We start from the raw sequence: 26,269 nt of genomic DNA on the forward strand, positions 1-26,269 counted from the left end.
CTCTTGAATGGCTGTCATGACGACATGCTGAACAGACTCCTCCATCATCATAATGGCTTGAATGTACTCTGCAAACAAGAATAACCTGGAATGTCACTGTTCAAGTTAAAGGATGCTCAAGAGGTTGAAGGCTAGTACTCTACAAACCCTTACAAGCAGTTCTCTGGGTTTCATCTTTGTCAGAATCCTGTATTCGTGGCTACTCTGCCCAAATATGTGACCAGGTAAGCAAAGACTGAACACCAAAATATTAAGTTTTTTCCCCAAAGATATTTCGTTCTTGCATTTGTTTATTTGGTTGAGACTGGGTCTTGCTAGCTGTCCTCCATTCACTTTGAATCCTAGTTCGGCCTTGAACTTGTGATCTTCCTGCCTTTCTCTTGCGGAGTACTTGGATTATTGGGACATATTACCACAATTGGCTCCTCTCACCATGTCCTCTCAAGCTGATGCTGTAGGTAAAGGTCAGGGACGCAGCTTCGGCGTGAGTGCACATCAGGATAAACCAGTGGGACAGTGAGACCCAAAGTCAGGGCAGAAAACAACCACATCACTTTTTCTCCACACACGCTGAAGGTTATCTTTTTTACTATTCTGTGTTACATGGTGAAAATACTCTGGTTTTATTCTTATGTGACATCAAAGCACTAAGTTATATCAATTTCTTACCTTCATTTTGTTTAACTACAGAAAGAAATAACTAAAATGAATTTAAGATAGACACTGAACCCGTAATTGAACTACTATATAATCCTAGGCTTTCAAATGCTAGCCTGCATCTTTATATGTAAAGCAGAAAGCACATCATCCTCATTTTCACCCTGGCTCAAACCAGGAGGGTCTCAGTGCAGTCACTCTAGAAGTAGTATTTCTTTCCTTTGACAAAGCCTTGCTAAGTTTCCATTATTTCTGGATCCAACAGTGGATGACAGAAGCGGCTTAAGCACTAGAATCAATTAACACGACTCTGACTTCTGAAATGTACAAACACTGTCATTACACCCATCTGCCGGAATGCTGGCCATGATCCTCCCCACAGCAGGTAACTGGTTTTTGTTTTAAGTATTTTAACACCACCACTATGACACTATGACATCAAACACAAGAACTAGCACAACTCGGGTGGTTGTCAGATCCTCAAAATCAAAGACTAGGAATGAACATGGAAGAGAAGACGCAGTGGCATTGGTATGGGGAAATGAGGAAGTAACAGTAAAAAGAGGTCAGGACATTAGTAGGTATGAGAGGGGAAGCGTTAGTTAAGAAGCGGTGTTGCCACGTCAAGGCCCTTCCCCGCGAACACCGTAAAGAACTAAATGATATATGGTGATGACAGCTAAATTCATAGGCACTGCTTTCAAACCTTAAAGTTAAAAATACAATGACGTATGACTGTTTGGTAGAAACCCATGAGGCAATGCGGGAGAATGAGGCATACAACGTAAGGGAGCTCACCATCAATTTTATCAAATTTTTAGTATGATTTAATACAAAGAATAGAAAGCTTAAGGGCTGAAGAAATAAAAGTTTTCCCTACATCTACTACACTCATTACAAGTAAGAAACTTGGCAAATCCTGTAATATTTGTAAGTCCCATCCTTATAATCTACAAAAAGTATTTTCTGTTCTGTTATTGCTTGGCAGAGTAGCCGATGGAAAGCAGACACCCTGGGCTGGCGAGAGGGCTCAGTAAGTAAGGGTGCTTGCCAACCAAGTCTGCTGCCTGGACTTTGATCCCACGATCCAGAGTGGAAAGAAAGAAAGAAAGAACCACCGAATGAACTGACTTTCACAAATTGTCCACTGCCCGTCACATGCACTCTGGCACATCTTCTTGTGCCCCCCATAAATAAATGTTAAAAAAATCCTACCATCCCCCAACAAACCCAAAACACAAGGTTGATGTTATTATCAGTGTGCCTTTTACTACTAATCTCTGTCTTTTAAAACTGACCGCTATTTTATTTGCCCCAATTAGAGGTCAGCAAATACAGTCTGGCTCCCACCGACTACTTTTCACTTTTCCAATTGGAAACAATGTCTCAACACAAAGCAGATGCAGACGAAGTTTCATTGAGTCTTCATAGCTAAGAGATTCTGGAGATAAGGACAAAGGCAGAGAATATCTCATCCACAGGTAGGTAGTAAATTACTGAAGCACTTCTGAGAACCTCCTAGTCTATCTACCCACATTAGACATTCACAGTGATAATTAGTGATTAAGAAACTCACTTACATGATTCTTAGCTCTCTACTGTATTCCTGAAACCAGAGAATATGGCAAATCTAGGTAAGTGAAAGTTTAAAAATCTTGTTCAACTGGAACCTTCCTCCTTCCTTACTGGCTAGCTTTTATAATGCTGGAATGGGCTGTACAGAGCACTAAGGGATATAAGCACCAACTGTTTGAACCAGCTATGAACTCTGCCAGACAAGCTGTGACCACTAGTGCAATGGTGGCCTGAGTGTTATGGGAGTAGTCAAGCACTTTCTACCTGGATGTTAGGCCTGCTCCACAGGAGGAAACCATATTTGGTATTGTAATTCTGGTCAAAAGCCCATGGCTGGGGAGGTCACAGTCCCTGGAGGGGGTTAACTTACTACTGTTGTTTTGCTATATGGAAATGACATCATACAGTCACTAAACATTTATGCTTATACATATAGATCAGTGCTGTTCTCACTCTTGGTCAGAAAAGCTTCTGTTTTCAATGGGCAATGATTGATATGATTAATACAGAGACCCCTAACTGAGTAAGTGGCTGATGAGTGCTCAGTTCTGAAATGAGACCTCTGTATCATCCCTCTAAGGCTCCAGGACACTGTGGAACAGGGGACAAGAAAGAATGTAAGCACTAGAGGACGGGAAGGAGTGCTGGGCATTGCTGTCTTCTGGAACGACACAGCTGGTGCACCCATCAACCCTTACCAATAATGGCTACCTGGACTAGACTGGGGCTATCAATGTGTCATCATTAAACTCTTTTTTAAGGAAATACAATTTAAAGCAATCCTAAGAATGGGAGTCGGGGGGGGGGGGGTTGGGGTTGGGGTTGGGGATTTAGCTCAGTGGTAGAGTGCTTGCCTAGCAAGCGCAAGGCCCTGGGTTCGATCCTCAGCTTCCAAAAAAAAAAAAGAAGAAGAATGGGAGTCAGAGTGAATGGGGTATGGGAGCTTTGAACAAAAAACAAAAAACAGAAAAAAAAAACCCTCAGCTTCAATTTAAAGTAATTACAAAATACTATTTATCGTTTTGAATAGTTCCTGACCCCCTGGTTCTCCAGCAACACTTCTCTCAATTCTTTCTTTACTATACAATTAGTTTTGTGGGGTTTTTAAGGTTCTAAAAGTTAACTTGAGTATTTCTTACTTTGAGTTATTTTTAACCAACCATCCTTCAGAACTTTACTCAAATAACTTCCCTAACTCCATGTCTAGATTCTCCCATTACATTTTACCTTCAGATTACTTATCATTACTCTGTAAATACTTGTGCTATGACTTTTTTTTTCTCCACTCAGGTTCTATGAAGGAACCTGAGCCTGTTTTGTTTGGTACTGTAGTCCTCTTCCATAATGTTAGTTCAGGAAATATCTGTGACATAAATCAAATCTACTTTGGACCTGGGAAGATGGTTCAGTGAGTAGGAGTGCTGTGCCAGCATTAGGACCCAAGTTGGAATCTCTGGTACCCAAATAAAAGATGGGGACAGCTGTACATGCCAGTAACCCCAGAACTGGGAGCAGACAGGCAGAGTTTAGGAACTCTCTAGCCAGCCAGCCTAGCCCAAACAGGGAACTTAAAGTTTGTAGGATTCCCTGTCATAAAGAATAAAGTGGAAAATGATAGAAGATGAAGTCCAGTGTCCTTCTCTGGCCTCTGTATGCAAATGCATGAGAGGCACACACCATGTGCATGCACCATGCACCCCCCCCACACACATATAGATACAGAAACACTCCCCCCCCAAAAAAAAGCAAAAGTAATGCATTTACTTTATGTATGGTAAATTTGAATGTATTTTAAACAAGTGATCCCCATATAAACAAGTCACATTTTACAAAGGGATAAAATAAAAAACCCTAAAAATAAAAAAGAACATTATTACCTATGTATCAAAGCTGGTCTTCAAGTAATTTCAACAATGTCACAAAGTGGAATTGCGATACACATAAAAATACCGTACCTTTTCTAATATCTGCAATCTGAATTTAACCTACTAAAAACTCACTAACTTCTCGAAGTCTAATTAGTGGTATTACTAATTTACAGGCCATATATTTATAGAATGAGTATGACTCATCCCATAAATGCCATCTAGTAAGTGACATTTTAAAAATTCACTTACAATGGGAAATTAGTTTTCTCCAATGGATCTCACTGGGTATATTAAACCACACTGAATGCCCAGCACTAAATGGCCAACACAAAATGAACTCAATGTTACTGTTGTAGACTTTTTGCCTCTTACTGCTTTGATTGGGCAAAATCTTTTCTCACTCATCTTTTGTCTGTATATTATGGTTGATCATCTTGTGTTTTTATGGATTTCAGTTGTTTGTGTGTGTGTTTTGTTTTTGTTTTCCTTTAAAGAGAGAAAGGAGCTGCATGCCTGTGGAGATGGGAAAGATATAGGAGGAGTTGGGGGAGGGGAATCATGATCAGAATATATTGCATGAAAAAGTTTTTCAATAAAATAAATTGTGACGATGGCAGGTATGGTGGCCATGCCTATAATCCTAGCACCCCCTATAATCCTAGCACTCCCTACAATCCTAGCACTCCCTATAATCCTAGCACCCCCTATAATCCTAGCACTCCCTATAATCCTAGCACCCCCTATAATCCTAGCACTCCCTATAATCCTAGCACTCCCTATAATCCTAGCACTCCCTATAATCCTAGCACTCAGGACGCAGGAGGCAGACGGATCTCTGTGGGTATGAGGCCAACATGGCTTACATAGCAAGTTCCAGGCCAGCCATGGCTACACAGTGAGATACTGTCTCAAAAAAATAAAACTGTGGCTATTAGAACTTACGTAAATGAAATGGAATTAATGTTTCAAAACACTATATAAACATATATACCTAAAAAAAATCACATTTCCATGAAATTTTAAAAAAAATCACATTTCCATGAAATTAACATTGTTTGAAACATTACTATGTGCAAGATATTGTGCTGTTTTATATGTTTTGTTACTTAGAACCCCGAATAATCTTGTGAGGTAAGTACTAAATGTTCATTTCCTAAGAAAATAAAATCAAGATTAGATTTGCCCCGTATCTCTCCATAGACTGTAAGAGTGCAACTATATTTGAACATGGGGTGATTGGGCATTATGGTCTGTGTTCTTATTCTGAAGCACAGAAATATTTCCTAAGCTATCATTTTGCAAACTAAATTAATAGATATTTTAATAATAACAATAAATGTCACCATATCCAATGTAGTTAAAATGCATTAAGAAGAATGTATTCAGGCTAAGGATGTAATTTAATAGTATAATATATGCTTAGTATGAACAAAGCACCAGGTTCCACAGCCAGCATAAAAAATAAACATAACAATACAAAAATTATTCAATTATACAGTCTTACAGAAAGGGAAGGAATATGACCATAAACAAAATTAGACTACCTTTCAGAATTCATTTAAACTTGAAGGCAAAATACCAGCAAAGCTGTAGGAGATGGGTAGCCATGGAAAGATGCTATTTATCCTGGTGCTTTATATATGAAGTACACAATATATATTACTTTCATTAGTTACCTTGCTTCTGTTCACAGTTCACAGCACAGCCTAGAATGAGCTGGAGCATCCTTCCAAGCTCTGCTGCATCAGAATGCTCCCCAATAAGGTTCACATCAGGAAGGGTAAAATCATTAATCTGCTGTCCTAAAATCTGAATGGAGACAAAGAGATTATAATTACATTCATATTTATAGCACCAAATAAAATATTTAATAGACATTGATTTGATAACACCAGAAATTCACTGTCAAGGCCAGAGTTGTTATGTCAACTTGCCAACCTCACTCCCAATTTCTATTCTTATTTCCCACATCTAAATCACAACTATCATGTATCCTAGTAACTTAGTCCCTAATCTGGTAAGTGGTATGTACACTGAACAAAAATCCATACACTATTGATCCTTCTGATGTTCTAAGAAAGCTTAGATGTTTGCTCTCTGATGAATTATAACCAGAATGGTCTAAACTAAAGGACATCCAAAACATGTGGGATTAAAGAATTCACACTACCAAAGTGAGATTCTCCCTTGCTACCCTTCACTTTGTCTCTAAAACTGTTGGTAGTGAGATACTCTTAACAGGAATGAGAACGGAAGATCCTATTAATGGAGAATTTAGTTCCAAAGGAAATAATTTATGCAAAGAAATGGGAATTTCTCTGCTGGATAACCTGTCAGTGAAAGCCCTGTAGGGGGCAGGGAGGTAGACCAGTTGGTAGAGCACCAGCCTACTTCCAATCTTAGCACCACATAAACTAGGCATGGTAGTGCATGGGTATAATCCTAGCACTCAGAAGAGACAGATAACCAGAAGTTCAAGGTTACCCTTGGCTATGCAGGAATGTACCATCAATGCAATTTAATTCCTCCTCTGCATTGGTAAATCACTCTCCAGCAGTAATTAAAAACAGGAAAAAGAAACTGTTCTGCAGCTCATGAAGACCTCAAAAACCAGCAGTCCTGTTTCTTGTCCTTGAGCCAGGGCTGTACTTGGTTCCATCACAATTCTGTCTTGACCAGAGGCCCAAAACGCCAAAAATGTTCAGAGGCACTGGTTTGTGTTCTAGTTTCTTGCTATCATTCTTCTAAGTTTACACAGCAACCTAATGAGCACAGCTGCCTGGAAGCCAGTGCGTGACCAGGTGCTTCTCTGATCCTTGAAGGTGTGCCAAATTTCCAGTCTAGCCAGCAGGTTGTGAACGTGTTAATGAATACCTTGTGTGGGACAACTGGCCTGAGAAGCTCCCTCCCATGCCTCAACCCAGCAAAGCCTTATTAACTCTGAAACAGGGGCCATTAGTGGCAACCCTTTCTTGATTCCCTCCTCTTAAGCTATCTTCTATAATAAAACTCCTTTCTAAAACTTCACCTTCTGTTGTTTGTGAAATTCATCTTTGAGTTCCCAACACAAAGGACACAGAAGCCACTAACCTGGGGTAGCTTTAGTGGCCAGGGACCCTAGTCCCTTAAGTAATGTCACCCGAGTGAGAAAGGCCTCTCATATTTAAGGGCCTCCCCTCCCCTGCTTTTCTCCATTTCAAAAGGAGATTATATATATATCCTTTTGATATATATATATCCTTTTGATATATATATTAATTGTGTGTGTGTGTATATATATATATATATATATATATATATATATACACACACACATAAATTGTAACAGAGATGTCTACTGGGAAGAAACTGAATAAAAGGGTTGGAAAAAGAATAAAATAAAGATGTACTCACGGGAATAGAAAATATAATAGGAAGTTTCAATGGGCAAGCAAGAAAGGTATGCAGTTATCTCAGGAGTAGATAAAAAATATAAGCAGTAAAAAGAAAATTCGACTGAGTAATTAAAAAAAATCTGAGTAATTAAAAGATCAATCCAGGAGGCTTAAAGTCTCACTGGGAGTTCTGCAGAATAAACAGAAAAAATGAAGTAGAAAAAAATTTCCTAAAACTGGTAGATATTCAGTTTTTTAAGGACTTGCTGAGTGTTGGCCAAGCATAATAAAACAAAACCCATGCTCAAAATGCACCTCGCATCAAAGCACATTTTCATGAGCCCTTAGAGATAAATAAAAACAAATCAATCCTCAACAAAGAAGTCACCAAAAGGGAATGGGAATCCACGTGAGAGATTTCAGCAGCAAATCTAGAGGAAGCTGGTGAACAAGGCCGCAATGGCTTCCACTCACAGCCAACCTAACTCTCAAGGAAGAAGAAATAAAGGTCAAGGCCTAAACTTCAGCATGTACTTCTGAAGATGGCACGGTTAAAATGTGCTCATCAATATAACAGTAAACCCGAAGCTGGACATGTGGGGATGCCTTTAACACCAGCACTCAGAAGGCAGAAGCTTATTTACTATTCTTGTTGATTCTAGTTAAGAATGAGCACCCTTATGCATTACTGCAGGAATCTCTATACAACAGGTCCTAACCCAGAACCCCCTGAGTATTCACAAAATAGACGATACAGGTATCACGTTACTTTTCTAGAGTTTGAAAAAAAAACCCTGAATTTTAAAATGGACCTCATCATACTCAGGCTGGTATCATTGGTTACATACAGAGGCAGAGAGAGGCCAGCCTGTCCACAGGAGATCCTGGGTTTGTTTTTTTGTTTTAATACTGTTTCAAAAGATGAATATTTTACAAAACTTTTAAAATAAACAAGTATTCTACCTTCATGAAGTATATGGAGTGAGTAAAAGACATATAAAGCAAATAAAGTAACTGTAGAAAAAAACAATTAATTACAAATTACAGCCAGTGGGGGAAAAAGGAAAAGAACACTGGTTAAAAGGTTAAAAGGTGAGGCTGGCAGTGAATCACGTAGTAGGACTCACTATGTGTAGTTGCAAAACAGTAACAATGCTGAACACTTTAGTCCTGCTCACCAGCACTTGGTATCTAACTAGGCTTTCAAAAGCACGTAAGGAAAGGTCCAAAGACGCAGAGACTAGACTATCTCCTCTCTAAGCACAAAGAGCATAGTCGGGTCACGCTGACTGGGACACAATGGTGCTGCCGACTGGAAGTCCAAAGCATCGTCAAGGAAGATTTTGTGGAATACGGTGGAGCAAGAGGGTGAGAAAAACAGAAAGATAACAGAGAAAGAGAAGAGGTATGTACAGAGAGGTAGCTGAGCCTGGGTCTCTCACTGTGAAATACTGATGGCAGCACTCCACGTGGTCAGCATACAGCAACCAAACTACAGTGACATGCAGCAAAGCAGTTCCTAAGATATCACCATGATCTTTTCTGACACACATTTTCTATTTCCTTTCCACTGTGATACTTTTCTGAGAAAATTACAACTTTTAATTTTCAAATTAAGCAAATATGGTGCTCAGGGTAAAAACAATTACTTCTCATAATTCCCAAAGATGTAGTAAATATCACTTCTTAGTACCCTTACAAATAACTTCTGGCCAAAGAACAAACAAAAGAAAGCCACCCCAACAGTTACGGTCTTCTGCACATTTGTTCAAGATGTCTAATACTTACCCCAAGAGCTCTTTTATATACAACAATTTTCTTGAAAATTAATACTGATTTTTAAGTTATTTGAGATGATTACAAACTAACTGCTCACTACAACACAGCATTGCTGGTGGCTGGAACTGAACAATGACTATGTCAGGTCTGGACCCAACCTTGTTTCATGACTAATAATATAAGGGGTGAGGCAACCAAATAAATCTGCATAAGACAAGAACGCAGACTGATCCTCAATGTAAGAGTAAACCATTTGAGCCAGTCGGTGGTGGCACAGGCCTTTAATCCCAGCACTGGGGAGGCAAAGGCAGGTGGATCTCTGTGAGTTCAAGGCCAGCCTGGTGGTCTACAAAGTGAGTTCCAAGACGGCTCCAAAGCTACACAGAGAAACCCTGTCTCAAAAAATCAAAAGAGTAAACCATGCAAATTTGGTCTGGTCTGGTGGCACAGGCCTTTAATGCCAGCTGCTTGAGAGACTGGTGCAGAAGCCTATCATGTTCAAAGCCTGTCTGAGCTAAAGTTCAAGGCAAACGGTGCAAATTAATGAAACCCTTCTGATCTGAAAAGAAACAGGGCTAGGGGTATAGCCCAGTGTGAGAACATCTTCCTAGCAAGACTGCACAAACAACCCAAAGAAACATGGAAGACTTAAAATGGAAATTAATGTACTCTCTGTTTTACTTCTTTACAATTGTCCTGGCTGGACAGAACTACAGAACAGTGAAGTTAAACTGCCCCCAGCTACTATTTTAGCAGTCGAAGTACAAACTAAGGACAGCTTGGTTCTGGGTGGTAGCAGCAGAGATGGAGAAAGCTCCATTTTGAAGGTCTAATAGATTTTGCTGATGATATTAAAAGAAAGACATCCCAGCACTCAGAAGGTAGAAGCAGAAAAATCAGAAGTTCAAGGTCACCTTCAGCTATATATTGAGCTTAAGGCTAGCCTGGCCTACATGAAACTCCGTCTCAAAAAAATAACAAATAGGAAAACAAACAAATCAAATCATCAGGCAGGACATGATGGCCCATACTAGTATACTGGCACAAGAGAAGTGGAGGCAGAAGGACTGTCCATGAGTTGGAGGCCAACCTGGGTGCAGTGAGTGATTGTCCCCTAAGCTAAGAAAGCCACCTTGGAGCACTCAGCTGCATCACCTGCAAAAGATCATCCAGCTGGCTGAGCTTGCTGATGATTTATACCTCAGAACAGAGGAGTGAGAAGGCACAAGATTCTCACCTGAGTATCCAGCTGTTTCCAGGTGCAACTCTGCCTTAACTGTACATGACTTGGGAGGGGTAGTATATATAGGCCAAGGAAGACTATATCTACCCCTTCTGGGTAAAGGCTTTTCAGGTGTGGCCTTTTTAGCAGTGGGAAGAGAAGCACCCACATCCCTTTAGTAATCCCTCACCTATGCTCTGTAAGGAAGCCCAATAAACGCATTGGTTTCTAAAGAGTGAACTTGGGTGGAACTGTGCCTCCATTTGTCATTGGGACTTTAAAAGAAGGGGTAGATGTTGCTTATATCTCTCCCTGGGAAGGAATTTCAGTAACACTGGGCTACAAAATAAGTTTCTGGACAACCTGTATTCTAGAGTAAGCCTGTCTGAAAACCATGGGAAGGACTATAGAATGATAACAAGGCTTGACACTTGCATTCTAGGTTGGGTGTGATGGAACAGTAGTTTTCAACCTTCCTGATGATGTGACCCTTTAATATAGTTTCTCATGCTGTAGTGACCCCCAACCATAAAATTATTTCATTGCTACTTCATATGTGTATTTTTGTTATTGTTATGAATTGTAATATAAATCTCTGATATGTAAGCCTTGTGGGGTCTCAACCTACAAGTTGAGAACCACTGTGATAAAGTCACTAAGATGGAGAAGATTAGACGCTATAGATATAAACGTGGTTATCTTGCTTGCAGGGGGAAAATGCCAAGAAAATAACACGTTTCTAGGCAATTTTATGTCCTATTGGCATCTGTGATCATGAAATTAATTAGTTCTGCTGCGTGAGTATCTCCCCATGCCTATGTTCTGATATATCTGATCTCAGAGGATGAGGAGAGTTCACCTAGGATCCAGGAGCTTGCTGAAGAATAAAACACAAGCTGCAGAGCCAATCACCACAGTCCAAACGAGCGCTAAACTACCTTCACAAGTACAGAAAGAAAAGAGTATAGTATAAACAAAATTTAACATATTTTAATAACCATGCACAAGTTACTCATAACAATGAAAATTACTGGTGTGTTCACCACCTAAGAGATGACTGGTTATTTGAACCAACGCTATATAGGGGAAGATACAAACTATTAATTTTAAAATGTTTTTTCTTAAGCTTGAAACTACAAAAAATTTAAACTATTCTGTAATATTTCCAAGTAGAATGAGAAAAAAAAATTTACCTCATGATTGTAATCCAAGATTCCTTTTAAAATTTTCTTTAAGTTACTAATCTGTTTAGAGAGAGAAGAAGTGGGTGAAAGGCAAGCACAGATCTTAGTACAGAGTAACATTAAAACCTCCAGTGAATCACAGAGCAAGTACAAGCTGAGTATTCCCAGACCACAACTCGGAAGTCTAAAGTGTGCCAAACTCCAAAACTTTTGGAACAGCATGTTGATACTTTAAAACATTTGGACTTCGGAGCATTTCAGATTTCAGATCTTGAGATTAGGGATGTTCAACTGGTCAAGTTTATGCAACTTTCTAAACAAACAAACAAACAAACCCTAAATCTCCCCAAAAATCTCTTCTAAAATCTGAAACACTTCTGGCCCAATTCACATAATGGATATTTAAACTGTGTAAAAAATAAAACTTAATAGGATATTTGAAGTAACAACATCATGAAAAGACTATTACTTCGTGATAACACTATGGGGAAATGAATAATACCTAACAGATTATACAGACTTTTGATAAGTAAAGGAAATAAAATGTATTATTCTTAAAGACCTGAACTTAAATTCGTGCTATTTTCTCTAACTTCAGAGTATTAAACAGAGACTATTGTGAAACTTATCCTTGGAAATCTTTTAAAAAATTTAAAAATTAATTTACATATATGGGTGTTTTGCTTGCTTGCATGCATGTTGGATTCCCTGGAACTTGAGTTACATAAGGTTGTGATCTGCTGTGGAAGTTGGGGAATTGAACCTAGGTCCTCTGGAAGAACAGCTCTTAACTGCTGAGACATCTCTCCAGCCCCTTGTCGTCTTAATCCAGGAAAATATATGTCCAAATTCCTCCACTGTCAAGAAAAGGCTGCCCGTTAGCTGAATACTAAACAAAGTGAATAATTATAACCCTGGTGGCACATGCCTTTAATCCCTGCACTCGGGAGGAAGAGGCAGGCAGATTGCTGAGTTCGAGGCCAGCCTGAGTGAGTTCCAAGATAGCCAAGGGTACACATAGAATTCCTGTCTCAACTCCTCCCCAACAACAACAAAATTACTACTGCATCCTGAAATACTAAAACAGACTAACATTAAGCATTGCAAAAGTTTTGCTAGTGCTTTAAGGAGGACCATAAATGAGGTAAGCGGAGGAGTCTTACAGTGTCTCAGTGTATTAACTCACTCCAGAACTTAAGTTCACTGGCCATTTTTATCTGGGTGAGATGACAGGCAGATTCACTGCATTATTTGATTAAAAACTCTTAAGTTCTCATCTGCTTTTGACCCTTCTCATATAGTCAAATTCGTATTGGGTTAAATGTACCATATTCTGCCAATCATCCTTGTGATCTAGCTGAATATGTTCAATGTTAGTACTTATACGTTAGTTATGATGCTTCCTTATATGAAATGCTTGGGATCAGATGTGTTTTGGATTTAGGACTGATGATGCTCAACCTGTAACTGGGTGTGTCCTAGAAGAAAGACAATATAGCCTGAGGTTATCAAATGAAAGAGGCTGCATTATTTAGTTGCAACCTTCTGGTTGAAAGCATTTTTTAAAATATTTATTTTATGTGTATGAGTGTTCTGCTTGTATGTGCACCATGTGTGTGCCTGGTGTTTTTGGGCTGGAGAGATGGCTCAGAGGTTAAGAGCACTGCTTGCTCTTCCAAAGGTCCTGAGTTCAATTCCCAGCAACCACATGGTGGCTCACAACCATCTGTAATGAGATCTGGCGCCCTCTTCTGGCCTGCAGGGATACATGCAGACAGAACACTGTATACATAATAAATAAATAAAATCTTTAAAAAGAAAAAAAAATATTTATTTTATGTGTATGAGTGTTCTGCTTGTATGTGCACCATGTGTGTGCACCATGTGTGTGCACCGTGTGTGTACACCGTGTGTGTGCACCGTGTGTGTGCACCGTGTGTGTTCACCGTGTGTGCACCGTGTGTGTGCACCGTGTGTGTGCACCGTGTGTGTGCACCACGTGTGTGCACCATGTGTGTGTGTGCACGTGTGTGTGCACCATGTGTGTGCACCATGTGTGTGCACCGTGTGTGTGCACCATGTGTGTGTGTGCACCACGTGTGTGCACCACGTGTGTGCCTGGTGTTCTCCAAGGTCAGAAAGGGTGCTGGGGTTTCGGAATGACAGTTACAGGTGATTTGGAGCCACCGTGTGGATCGCTGGCTACCTAACATAGGTCCTTGCAAGGGTAACAAGTGTAACAAGTGCTCTAAAGTGCTGGGCAATCTCTCCAGCCCCTGAAAACATTCATTTTAAAGAGAGAAATGAACCAAAATGTTGGGTATTTATTAAAAACAACAAAACAAGCATAGGGTGCTTGCTTATGTCTGTTAATTCAAGAGGTGAGGGCAGGACACTGTGAATTCAAGGCAGATGAAGGCTGTAGAGCAAACTATCTAAAAAACAAAAACAAAACCCAGTATCATAAATAAAATTAACATTTTGTGTTTCTGGAAACATTTGGATTTGGAAAATACATCATTTATTTCCTTTTTTGCTCTTCTAAGCTGTTTGTTTTTCATACTTCAGCATCTGAAAGTGGAATACCTTAAAACTGATACAGTCATTTAAAATAGTGGTTTTCCCCATGGCAAAATGCTACATTATCTTATTTTAACCAATGGCACCATACAATTGAAGAAGCGCTCCATAGCAAGTTTATACCACTTGCCACAGAGAGTAAATGGCAGAGCCAGGCCCAATTGAATGTTTTCCTTTGTAAGATTTGCTGTGGTCATGGTGTCTCTTCGCAGCAATAGAAACCCTAAGTAACACAAATATTTAAAGATTTAACAGCTGTAAAAGCAAAAAGAAATACCTTTAATCTCCAGTTGTCTCCCACTTCAGTTTTGATTCTGTTTAGCCAATTATCATCGAAATATGCAGGATCTCTGCAAGTAAAGAAAAGTTGGATTAAGACCCGTAGCTGTCATGCTTACACCCAATCCCATCTCATGTCATCATTTAAGTGAGCCATAAAAATATGTATATGCCACATACCAGTCATTAAATAATCTATGAGACCAGATGTAATAGCACATTTTCTAAAATCAGTTTGAATAGTTTTGGTAATAAATTAGTTATAGAAGCTGTATTACAAAATGGATATTTTATCTTAAAAAACTAAAAGGTACAATGTTAATAGATAGTTAATATATTCTAAAAGTGAGTTATAGTTGAGCAAACAAAACTAGAGTTGTTGATAGCATAAAACTATCTAAAACAAGTAAAAAACAATGACAACCTTTTTAAAAAGACACACGATCTCAAGAAAGTAAAAATGAAGTTATATAGGCAAATATAGTCAAACAAGGGTAGACCCTAAATATACACATCCTTATTTTTCCTAGGAAATCCTCCTATATTTATATTTGGAAGAAAAACCAACCAACCAACAAAACAAAAAACCTACCCAAACTTCTCAAACTCAGCATGAATATCACTTTAAGTTTTTCAAACTGAAGCTCTAAGAAATGATTTGTCCAAGAGCACAATGGAACATCTGTTTGTCCTGGTCTAGCTAGTATTAAGTCCAAGATCTTTCCGTAACATAACTATCTATTCAACCAAATTACAGAAGAGTATTGGGACAGGAATGTTAGTGAGGGAAGGGGAGTGATTTACATTTCAATTTTTACTGTAATTGAAATTCAATCAGTAATAAGTTTTATTTCAGTTAATTTTTTGTTTGTTTGTTTGTTTTGGTTTTGGTTTTGGTTTTCGAGACAGAGTTTCCCTGTGTAGCTTTGCGCCTTTCCTAGAACTCACTCTGTAGCCCAGGCTGGCCTTGAATTCACGGAGATCCACCTGGCTCTGCCTCCCGAGTGCTGGGATTAAAGGCGTGCGCCACCACCGCCCAGCTTCAGCTAATTTTAAAACAAGCAATTGGCTACTTAGGATTAAAAATTTTGTTACAAAAATAAATGTACTTATTTCAGTAATAAGTATATATAAAAAGGTTATAAATTGTATCTATCAAAATCATTTTAAACCTATATTTAACCACTATATAACATACTAACTTGTCTATTCATCTTTTTAAAATTTATTTTTATTATTTTAATAATGGGTATGTGTATGTGAATGAGTGTGCACAGAGGTAAGAAGAGGGCAGTAGATCCTCTGGAGCTAGAGTTACAGGCAATTGTGAACCATCTGATATGGTGCTGGAAACTGTACTTGGTCCTTTGGAAGAGCAGGAAGCACACTTAACTCCTGAGCCATCTCTCCAGCCTCCTAATTCATCTACCTTAAAACCCAAACCAAAACAAAACACGGTCTCACTGTGTAGTCTTGGCTGGTCTGGAACTCTCTATGCAGACCAAGCTGTTCTCTAATTCACCTGCCTCTGCCTCTCGAATGCTGGGATAAAGCCATGCACCACTCCGTCGGGCCATTATCTACTTTTAAAAATCGATTAAGATATAGTTCACATATCAGGTATTTATTCATTTAGAGTACACAAATCACTTCAGAATACAATACTGACAGAACTGCACAACCCTCACCAGCATGTTAAAGCTTCTGTGTCTTCACAGAAGAGGAAGTGTAGGTGACGGAGATGGCTCAGTGGGTAAAAGGAGTTTGGATCCTCAGTGCCCATGTAAAAGCCAGGAGCAGAGGCACGTGTCCAACCCGAGTATAGAGGGAGCAGGCTCCATGGGGGAAGGGGCTTGGGGGTGGTAGTAGAAACAGGTGGATCCCTTGGTTGAAACAGTGAGATCAGAATAAAAAATTATGAGAGTCACTGTCTCAAAATCCAAGATAGGAAAGTTATCAAGGTCAGACATCCAATGTCAACTTTTGGAGACATCTATATGTACATTTATGGAGCAAGAGCACCTGGCATACACAAGAGAAAGGAAAAAAAAAAGGGAGAAAATAAGGTAAACCTTGTATCCACTAGCACCTTTCTCATTTTTTTATTTTCTCACCTCTGGAAATTACTAATCTAATTTCTTTCTTTGTTCTTTGCCCTGAACATTTTAATGAGCAAAACAGCAAACCATATGATCATTTATGTCTGACTTCTCTCAGTTAGTATGATTCTAAGGTTTTTGTGTAATGTAGCATGTACCAGGACTTGACTGCTTTAGGGATAATGGCCAAGCCCCACATAGCATGTCCATCCACGGTCAACTACAGTGAACCCACAATATTGTATGGCCTATTCTGTGTTTGCACAAGATGCATTTCTCACAAATGATTTCTATGATAAATGACTACTACATTATGTTTATTCATTCATTAGCTGATGAATATTTGGGTTGTTTTTACTTTTGAGCTATTATAAATAACAATGCTTAGCAGTCATGTACTAGTTTTTGTATGGACATAGTTCATCTGGGGTGGAATTGCTGGGTCACATAATTCTGTTTAACATAAAACTTGCCTGTGGTGGTTCATGACTTCTTTTCACTTTAAAAACTTTGTGTTTGTGTACATATGTGTGCAGGTGCCCATGGAAACCAGAGGAGGAACTGGATCCTCAGGTGGCGGATGCAGGTAATAGTTTTACACTGCCCAACAGCGGTTTCAGGAACTGAATGCTGGTCCTCCACAAGAACAGCAAGCACTGTAAACCAATGAGCCGTCCCACTAGTTGCCCTTTCACTTTCTTTTTAAATTTATTTTTTATTTTATTATGTATGGGGGTCCTCTTTCCCTCGTGGCCTATCGGCCACTAGGACAAAAGGGCAAGAGGCAGTAGTGGGCAACAGAAAGCTTAGTAGGTAGCCCATGAGCATGAACGGAGGGAGGCCTCCAGGAGACAGACCGGTGAATCAGCTCAGTTTTATTCCAAAGTATAAAGAATATATAGTGAGGGGAGCCTGGGGACAAACCCTAATTTGCGTGAAGTGGCACACTCCTATCATAAGGCTCCTAGCACAAGTCTTAGTTATCATCTGTGCAGCAAGGGAGCCTTCTAGCAGGGATCTATGTCAGGGTTCAAGCTAAAGATAAGTCAGGCGTCTGGTTTAGATAAGGTCAGTCCTTCAGGCTCAGGGACATTCTCCAGATAAGGGGGGTTAGAGGCAGGAAGTTCTGCTGGAGGAGGGAGCCCTATGTTGTCAAGATACTGAGATAAACTGCCAGGCCATCGGGAGACTGACACCTCTATCAGTCAGCAAAAATCTTCCAACGTTTTATGTGTATGAATATTTGCCTCAATGTATATAAGCGCGCCATGTGGATACCCTATAAGAGGGTATTAAACCCCTGGGACTGGGGTTACAGATGCTTTTAAGCCATCATGTAGGTTCTGGGAACTGAACCCCCCAGGTACTCTTCAAGAGCAGTAGCTGCTCTTAACCCTTAAGCCACCCCTCCAGTCCCTCCTTTTCACTTTCTTGATGGCGTATTGTACATACAAAGGTTTCTAAGTCTGATAAAGTGCAATTTATCTACCTTGTACTTACAGCATTTTTATCTAGGACTCTTCTGCCAAGGTTACAAAGACTTACTCCTTAAATTTTTTTTTCCTTTTTGTATTTTTAGCTCTTATATTTGGGTATCTGATCCATTTATATGTAGTAAAAGAGAGCTAACTTCATTAACTGTCATGTGGACAGTCATACTCATCTATTTTTGTTTTTAAGTTTAATTTAGAGTTTCTAGGCAAGGTTTTCTACACCAAGAGAAAACAAACAAAAAAAGGGGGGGGGAAGAAGAAGAGGTGTGTACTAGTACTTAAAAGATGGCTGGGCCTCACAAATACTGGAATAAGCATCTTAGACTGCTTTCTTCTACTTTTTTTCCCCCATCTATACCATTTTGTCTCTGTGGACTGACCTCTTCCTGTTTCTCCCAATACAAAGCTCGAAATGGCTATAGATATGTCCTAAGTCTTTACAACTTCTAAATAAGACTGGCTGTTATTGACTCATTATAAAACCCAGCGAGCATGGGCCAAAGTCTATTTTCATCCTTGATCCTATTACATGTGGTTAAGAAGAGGGACGGACGGACGGCTGCAAGTAGGACACACACATCATCAGGGAAAGAAGCACCGCACTTGTCAGAGGTGAGCGCTCAGATGAGCGGACCTCCAAGAACTGGCAGACATGTCCCTCCTGCGGGCATTCTCTTTGCTTAACATCTCTTAGAAAACAGACAATGCAAAGAAAACCAAGGGGATTCTACTACAACAGCAAAAAGTGATTTTAAAGATCAGTTCAGATGTTAGAAAAATTTAAATGTTATTTTTGACAGTTAAATCACCTGAAAGGTACAATCACTGGCAGTAAAATATTAATCTTTCATAGTCTGGTGCTATGTGGTTTACTGCTAAAAGCCATAGGCACTGAACCAGAAAGCCCCTTTAAAAATCTTAAAACACTGCTTTGGTTTAGATGAAGTAGTTTCCAGAAAGGTTTGGGGGAAGGCTTGGCCCCCAGTTCGTGATACTGTGACATCAGGAGCTTTGATCACCCATATCCTCCTGTTCATAGCAGGAACAAGCAGACCATGAACTAAAACCTCTGAAAATGTGAGCCAAAATAGTCTTTCTCCTTTTATTTTACTTATTCATTCATTGATTGATTCAGGTTTTCTTTTTTGAGACAGGGTCTCATGTAGCCCAGGATGGCTTCAAACACGCTTATTTTGGAGCTTGAGGCCTGCCTTGAACTTGTAATCCTCCCGTGTCTGCCTCCTAAATACTGCAACTGTGCTGGGATTAAATGCCCCACCCCTGAACCATGCTGGAGGTCAAACCCAGGACCTTGTGCATGCTGGGCAAGTAATTTACCACTGAACTGTATTAATCTCAACCCTTCCTCCATTAAAATTGCTTCTCTCGGGTATCTGTCACTTCATCCAGGTGGTAGTGGTGCACACCTTTAATCCCAGCACTCGGGAGGCAGAGCCAAGTGGATCTCTGTGAGTTTGAGGCCAGTCTGGTCTACAGAGCGAGATCCAGGACAGGTACCAAAGCTACACAGAGAAACCCTGTCAAGGAAATAAAAAAAAAAAAAAAGTTACAGGTAAGAACTATCAGACTCAGAAATGAAGCAATTTCCCCAAGTTCAATCACAGTTAAGTAGCAGAGTTAAGAGCATACACTTTTTGTTAAAACAAATAAGCAGAACTCAACACAAATGGGAGGTTCAGTGGCTAATCATCTCACTAAACTGTTACAAGTGGAAAAAAAGAAAACCATCATTTATGGTACCCTCTATTTAATTAAATCCTGGCACTTGTTATTCACTGTTATTCCACCCAATACCTCACGTCTGCCACAAGGAGTTTCCCAATACATTTTAGCAAAGTAGTTAGCACATATTTAGTAAGCTTCTAATCTACTACCTCAGCAAACATACCAAGAATAGGAGTCTGAACATTAGGCATGGTGGCACAAAGCTATAATCCTAGCATTTAGGAGGCAGAGGCTGGGTGGGGCAGAAGAAAGGGGAGTTTGAGGTCAACCTGGACTACACAGTAAATTCCAGGTAAATCTGAGCCATGTAGCAAGACCCTGTCTCAAAACAGAGATTCACCTGCAACTTTCTTTCCTACTACTTTTTCTTTCCCCAGTGGGGCTATAAATAGCAATAAACTTTGACTCTATATGCAGGCCTCTGTGAGAGCCAGAGTTACATTTTAAGTTTTAATTACCATACCATAGAGATCGATGAAAGAAAAATGCCTCTGATCTGCAAGCCCCTTGTCCAAGGACACATAGTTCCTGAAATGCTGGAGGCTGTGGTTTATGGAGATACCAGGCCACATGTGTTTTCACTCCTCCCCTCAACAAGTTTGTGGGACCCATCTGCATTGGATGTGCTTGATCACATGTGGGTGGGAGGTTCACGGGCAGGAAATATGGCAGGATGCACACTTGCCCCTGATTGGATGTAGGCTGGAGGTATGTCAGGTTGTACACTTGCTCCTGACTGAACCTGATGGGAAATATTTAAGCTGATCTATAAACCCTGATTCAGGGCCATTTCCCAGAAATCTGGGTATGGACCTGGCCAGAGCCCATCCACCCGGCTAGTTAAAGCTTGCTTCAAATTTGGCTGTAAACTGTAGAAGTGGTCTAACTCTTGATCGGTGAGATTAACATCTCTAGCTGTGACTTTTGCTTAAGCAGTTTGTAATTGTAGAAAATTTCTAAATATTCTCTATTGAAGGTCTTGGGCTAGACTCACACAGCATAAAGGCAATTTTCTCAACTCTTTAGAGATTATGGCTTGATATTGATATGAAAATAACAACTAAATAATCTCATTGGGAATGTTTTTCACAAGTAACAAATTATCCACCGATGCCCTGACACCTGTTAAAAACCATCTCCATAACCAGCAGTGCACTTATTTGCCTGCACTCACACTTCTAACAGCTCAGATGAAGGAAAAACACATTAATTTTAATCCCTAATATAATTCCAGAAATGTATTGTTTTCTTATAGTCAAATGCTTTCAGTAACAAAAACAACCAAAAGAAATTAATATAATACTCTTTACAAACCCCTACACATTAATATGGGCTCTAACATGAATATATTTTGATTCTACTTCTTTAAAAAGATGGGTTTTGTTTGTTTGAGACAGGGTCTTGGCTGGCCTCGAACTCCCAGAGATCCCTTACATCTGCCTTCAAAGTATTGGGATTAAAGGCGTTGTACCACAACACCCAGCCCAGCCTGGTTAAGCGAGCATTTTCATCAGCAAACTTTTAGTGTTTTTTAGAAAGATCCTTAGTGCTAGATAAAATTTTTTATCAGGTCATTGGTCTGGATTGAGTTTATATTAGGCCCAGCAGAACAAACCAAAATCTAGTCACACATCAGTTAGCCAAAGGTAAGCTATTAAACTAAGAATTCATGAGAATGAGAGACAATCTCTAGTTCTAGCTGGCATGGTAAGTTAAAGGCCCCCTGCTTTAACCTTCAGAAAAGATGTAACCAAAATGTTTTTGTCCAGTTTATACACTCTGGCCTTCAGTCTATGAAGCCCATCTCTATTGCCAGAATCACTGGAGCACTTGTTATAAAATGTGGTATTGCTAATTCTGGAATGGGCTATAAAAGCCAAGTTAGACCTTTAAACCTACTGTGATTTTTGTCTTTTATCCTAGGTATGACTATTTCCTAACTTCTTTCTGAAGTTTTGTGCTTGGTTTTTGAGATGGGGTCTTGATACGTTTCCTAGTGGCTTTTTGAATACCCAAGATGTGTATTAGACAACACACTATCGTAATTAGATTTCACAGCCGTAATGACAAGAGAAACAGAAATTCTACTTAGCCCCCACTGTGTCAGAACACTGAAGTAAGTAAGCAGCACATGCTTGTGCAGAGTCGTCTCTAAAGCACAGGTGAACAACTTCGGCTACTGTCTTACTCCTGTTAACTATTCTGTTTCTGCGAGAAAACACCATGCCACTTGGGGAAGAAGAGGTTTCTTTTGCCTTACTGCTCTCTGGTCACAGCATCATCCGGGGGAAACCCCGGCAGGAGCCTGGAGGGAACCAGAGCAGAGACCATGAAGGCAGGCTGCTTACTGGCTTGTTTCTCATGGCTTATAGCACAGTATTTATACAATGCAGGATCACCCGGGGTGGCACAGACCACAGTGAGCTGGGGCCTCCCACATCAATTATTAATCAAGAAAATGCACCATAGGTTTACCCACAGGACAATCTGGGAGGGGCACTGTCTCAATTAAGGTTCCCTTTTTCAAATGACTCTAACTTGTGTTAAGTTGACAAACAAAAAACAAACCAAACCAAACAAACAAAAGCCTAACCAGGGGAGGTACAAGAAAAGTATTGATTTATGAGGCATCCCACAATTGCCCAGAGCCAGACCTTCATTTTATATCTTTCGGTCTTATCTATACACCCCCCACCCCCGCTAATTTCTTAAGGTTTACACTGAGCAACAGAATGCCCAATTGGTATCTGATATGGAAAATAAGAATGTAAACACTTTGAAATAAAGGTTAAAAGGAGATAAAAGTTTTCTTTTAGAGGCAATGTTATATTCACATGTTCAACAAATGTTTTCTGAAAATCCATAGATCAAGATGGAGATGTGGAATATAAAGGCTTTAGTAAATATTAAAGAGGGCTTGGACTAGGTTATGCTGAGAAAAAGGCGAACATCACAAAGGCTGAGGGTAAGTCCCGAAGTAGATGATGACCTCACATGCCTGACGATCAAGGGAGATACTGCAAAAGAGTACCAGTGAACAAGGTCAGAGGGTATGAAGAGCCAAGAGCATATATATATATATATGCGCCACTGTAAGCGCTGCAGCTCTTACTGTAAGTGAAATGGAGAAAAGCAACTAAATTTAAAGTGTTGCAAACAGAAAAGCACTAAGGTGAAGAAAAATAAAGAATGGGAGAGAAATCTTTGCCAACTATTCACCAGACGGGATTAATATCTACAATCTTTAAAAATTAAGGCTGGAGAGATAGCTTACTTCAGAGTACTGCCTGCTTTTCCAGAGGATTTGGGGTGATTCCCAGCACACACATGATGCATTTCACTCCAGTCCCAGGTGATCTGACACCCCTTTCTGGCCTCAGAAAGCACTGTGTGTACATGGTACACACACACACACACACACACACACACACACACACACACACACACATCCAGACAAAGCACTGTGTGTACATGGTACACAGACATACATCCAGACAAAGCACTGTGTGTGCATGGTACACAGACACACATCCAGACAAAACACTGTGTGTGCATGGTACACAGACACACATCCAGACAAAGCACTGTGTGTGCATGGTACACAGACACACATACAGACAGAACACCTATACACATAATAAAATAAAAACATTTAAGATCTTTCCGAAAGCTTAGTTAAAAACACTCAAAAAATGAGGGACTGGTGAGATGGCTCAGTGAGTGGAGGTTTCTATCACCAAGTCTGATGACCTAAGTTCAATCCCAGGGACCCTATGCGGCAGAACCAAAGAACCAAGCTGATCTACACATATATATGGTGGTATGCTCATGAGCATGTGCACACACACTAAATAAATCCAAAAAAATATTTCTCGAATTTAAACAACAAAATAACAAACCATCTAATTGATAAAAAAGCCACAGAACTAAATAAATATTTTTCAAAAAAAGAAATACAAAGAGCCAATAAGTATTTTTAAAACTGTTCACACACACTTAGAAAACAGAGAAATGAAAAAAAAAACCCAACCATTTTCAATAATAAAGGGGCAAAGTATCCTTATTTTAGATGATGTGATTCTATACACAATACACTAAAGATTCTAAGAGAAAAAGGATCTGATAAACACTTCCAGCAAAGTGGCAGACAATATAAACAACACAAAAATTAGTAGCCTTCCTATCTGACACAGCAAATGGTGAGGGGAAAAAAAAGGTGATTCTCCAACAGATATCATAAGAAACTTGAAGGAAAGCAAGGTTGTTTTAGAAGAAACATTGGGGGCAGGGAGACAGAAAAGGCTACAGAAGTTTCCAAAACGTTGGTTTCCATGTAAGAAATTTTGTATGGTCTAAAACAAAAAACTAACCCCGGGGCCCCCCTTTTGGACCTCCTCCCTCCTCAGGAGTCCCTCTAGCTTGTTTTCACACACGCCTATTCTGTTCCAGAGGAAGAAACAAAGAATAAGAACCACAGCAGAAGCAGGAGCTCCACTGCCTTAAGAGCTGTGGAGCATCCTCCTCCTCAGCATCCTCCTCCCCAGCATCCTCCTCAGCATCTCCTCCTCAGCAGCGTGGCAGCTGACCCACAGCTCGTGAACTTAGTTGGCAAAAAGGCGAGGGTCAATTTCTTTCAGAAGATAAGATGGTAAAAGAAACCCTACTGTTGAATAATCTGTCCCCACGAGAGCACTTTGTTCATGGTACTGAAAGGGCAAATAATCTCCATAAAAGCTCTAAATTGTAGGATAAGAAAATACGGTTAGAACAGTTCTGATTTCTTCAGCTATACTGAAATGCCAACATTTGACATAACTTTGGATGTGTTTGCTACATTCGAAGATTTACTAAGACACATTTCTTAGTAATTTTGGGACAGCATTATGACAGAGTTTCCAGTGAATATAAGAAATTATTTCATTTATAAAATGATGTGTTAAAGCCAAGAGTCACTGAAGCTTCTTGGTGGACATAAGACACAACTTCAAAACTGGACGACATTTAGTAGTAATTCTGAGAACCTCAAATCAATGACAAACCTATAACACAAAAGTTGTAACATCTAGTTTGAGGTACTTTGTATTTTCAAAGTATTCATGGCCAACCTCAAAAAGATGCAGTCCATCTTGGACATCCTCAAGACCCAATCCTCCACCTAGTTCTTTGGTAAATTTCAGACAGGACCATGGACAAGCAGTTCATGGGGGTGGGAGGGAGAGATCTACTTAAATAGATCAGGAATTTGAAGGGACCGGTTCAGCAAAATGCCACATATACAATAAACATCCAGAAGTCTCAATCCAAACTCGGCATTTATTGCTAGCTATTGAACAGCAGGCACTCTGTTTCAGGCGAGACATCACTACTGATCTGCTGAGTCAGTGGTGTTTCAGTCCAGGTCAGACTGCAGGTGTTGGTGCTTGCACACTAGAGCACTTGTGGGCTTTCTCTGCTCTTTGCATCATTTCAGAATACAAAGACTCCATTAGTTTCAGGAATTCTGAACACAGCTGGCAGAATGAAGGCAAAGGGATGGATGGGAGTAATGTAGAGAAGAGGTCATTGACCACAGCAGGCAACACCTAGATACATGTGGTCCTCTTTGGTGAAGACACCACACAGTAGGGCATGCAGCACACTCCTAACATCTTAAAGGGACAGTGCCTGTTTTGGCTGAAGGAAAATGGTGTGTATAGAGCTCTGTTGGAGATCTGAGGGAAACTCTGTCCACAGCATGAGTTTTTGGAGCAGATAAAACTGATGTGAAAATTACTTGTTACTGAAACTTAGCAACTTCCTCAAAATGTGGTTTCACAAGGCCCTAAAGAAAGTATATATTTGCTTTTCACAGCTTTCTAGAACTTTTTGACATGTGATTTTTCTTGAGATTGTGAACCTGGATATGTTGAAGGGTATATGTTAATTTTACTTTTTTTTTTTTTTCCCCTCCCCGAGACAGGGATTCTCTATGTAGTTCTGGCTGTCCTGGAACTTGCTCTGAAGGTCAGACTGACCTCACACTCATAGAGATCCTCCTGCCTCTGCCTGCCAAGTGCTGGGATTAAAGGTGTGCACCACCACTGCCTGGCTAATTTTACTTCCTAAAGGTACTGTAAAACAGTAGAGCTGGCAGTGATACTTTGCATTTTATTGTAGCTAGAGTTTTCCTGCCTGGCCCACAGTCAGGACAAATCTCTGACACCCGCCAGTCCCACAGCCACTCAGACCCAACCAAGTAAACACAGAGACTTATATTGCTTACAAACTGTATGGCCGTGGCAGGCTTCTTGCTAACTGTTCTTACAGCTTAAATTAATCCATTTCCATAAATCTATACCTTGCCACATGGCTCGTGGCTTACCGGCATCTTCATATGCTGTTTGTCATCATGGCGGCTGGCAGTGTCTCTCTCA

The 26,269-nt window shown here is 39.9% G+C and overlaps 1 protein-coding gene and 1 long non-coding RNA gene across 4 annotated transcripts in view; one reads left to right on the forward strand and one right to left on the reverse strand.

Moving 5' to 3' along the window:
• Hook3 (hook microtubule tethering protein 3) overlaps nt 1-26,269 on the reverse strand; it is a 90,246-nt gene that overhangs the window by 48,473 nt on the left and 15,504 nt on the right. The window contains exons 3-6 of the mRNA XM_059244773.1: nt 14,517-14,589; nt 11,669-11,719; nt 5,777-5,909; nt 1-68 (exon numbers count right to left, since the gene is read on the reverse strand). Coding sequence (XP_059100756.1) covers nt 1-68; nt 5,777-5,909; nt 11,669-11,719; nt 14,517-14,589 — 325 coding nt within the window. The remainder of the gene's footprint in view (nt 69-5,776; nt 5,910-11,668; nt 11,720-14,516; nt 14,590-26,269) is intronic.
• LOC131894499 (uncharacterized) lies at nt 48-25,003 on the forward strand. Of its 3 annotated transcripts, XR_009374926.1 has the most exons (5): nt 48-224; nt 1,980-2,138; nt 17,154-17,203; nt 18,651-18,722; nt 24,306-25,003. It is a non-coding gene; the product is annotated as an uncharacterized LOC131894499 (long non-coding RNA). The 3 variants fall into 3 exon arrangements; XR_009374928.1 differs by lacking the exon at nt 18,651-18,722 and having other exon boundaries at nt 51-224; XR_009374927.1 differs by lacking the exons at nt 17,154-17,203; nt 18,651-18,722; nt 24,306-25,003 and adding an exon at nt 2,813-3,027 and having other exon boundaries at nt 58-224.

This window comes from Peromyscus eremicus, chromosome 17 (assembly GCF_949786415.1).
Source record: "Peromyscus eremicus chromosome 17, PerEre_H2_v1, whole genome shotgun sequence".
Taxonomy (NCBI): domain Eukaryota; kingdom Metazoa; phylum Chordata; class Mammalia; order Rodentia; family Cricetidae; genus Peromyscus; species Peromyscus eremicus.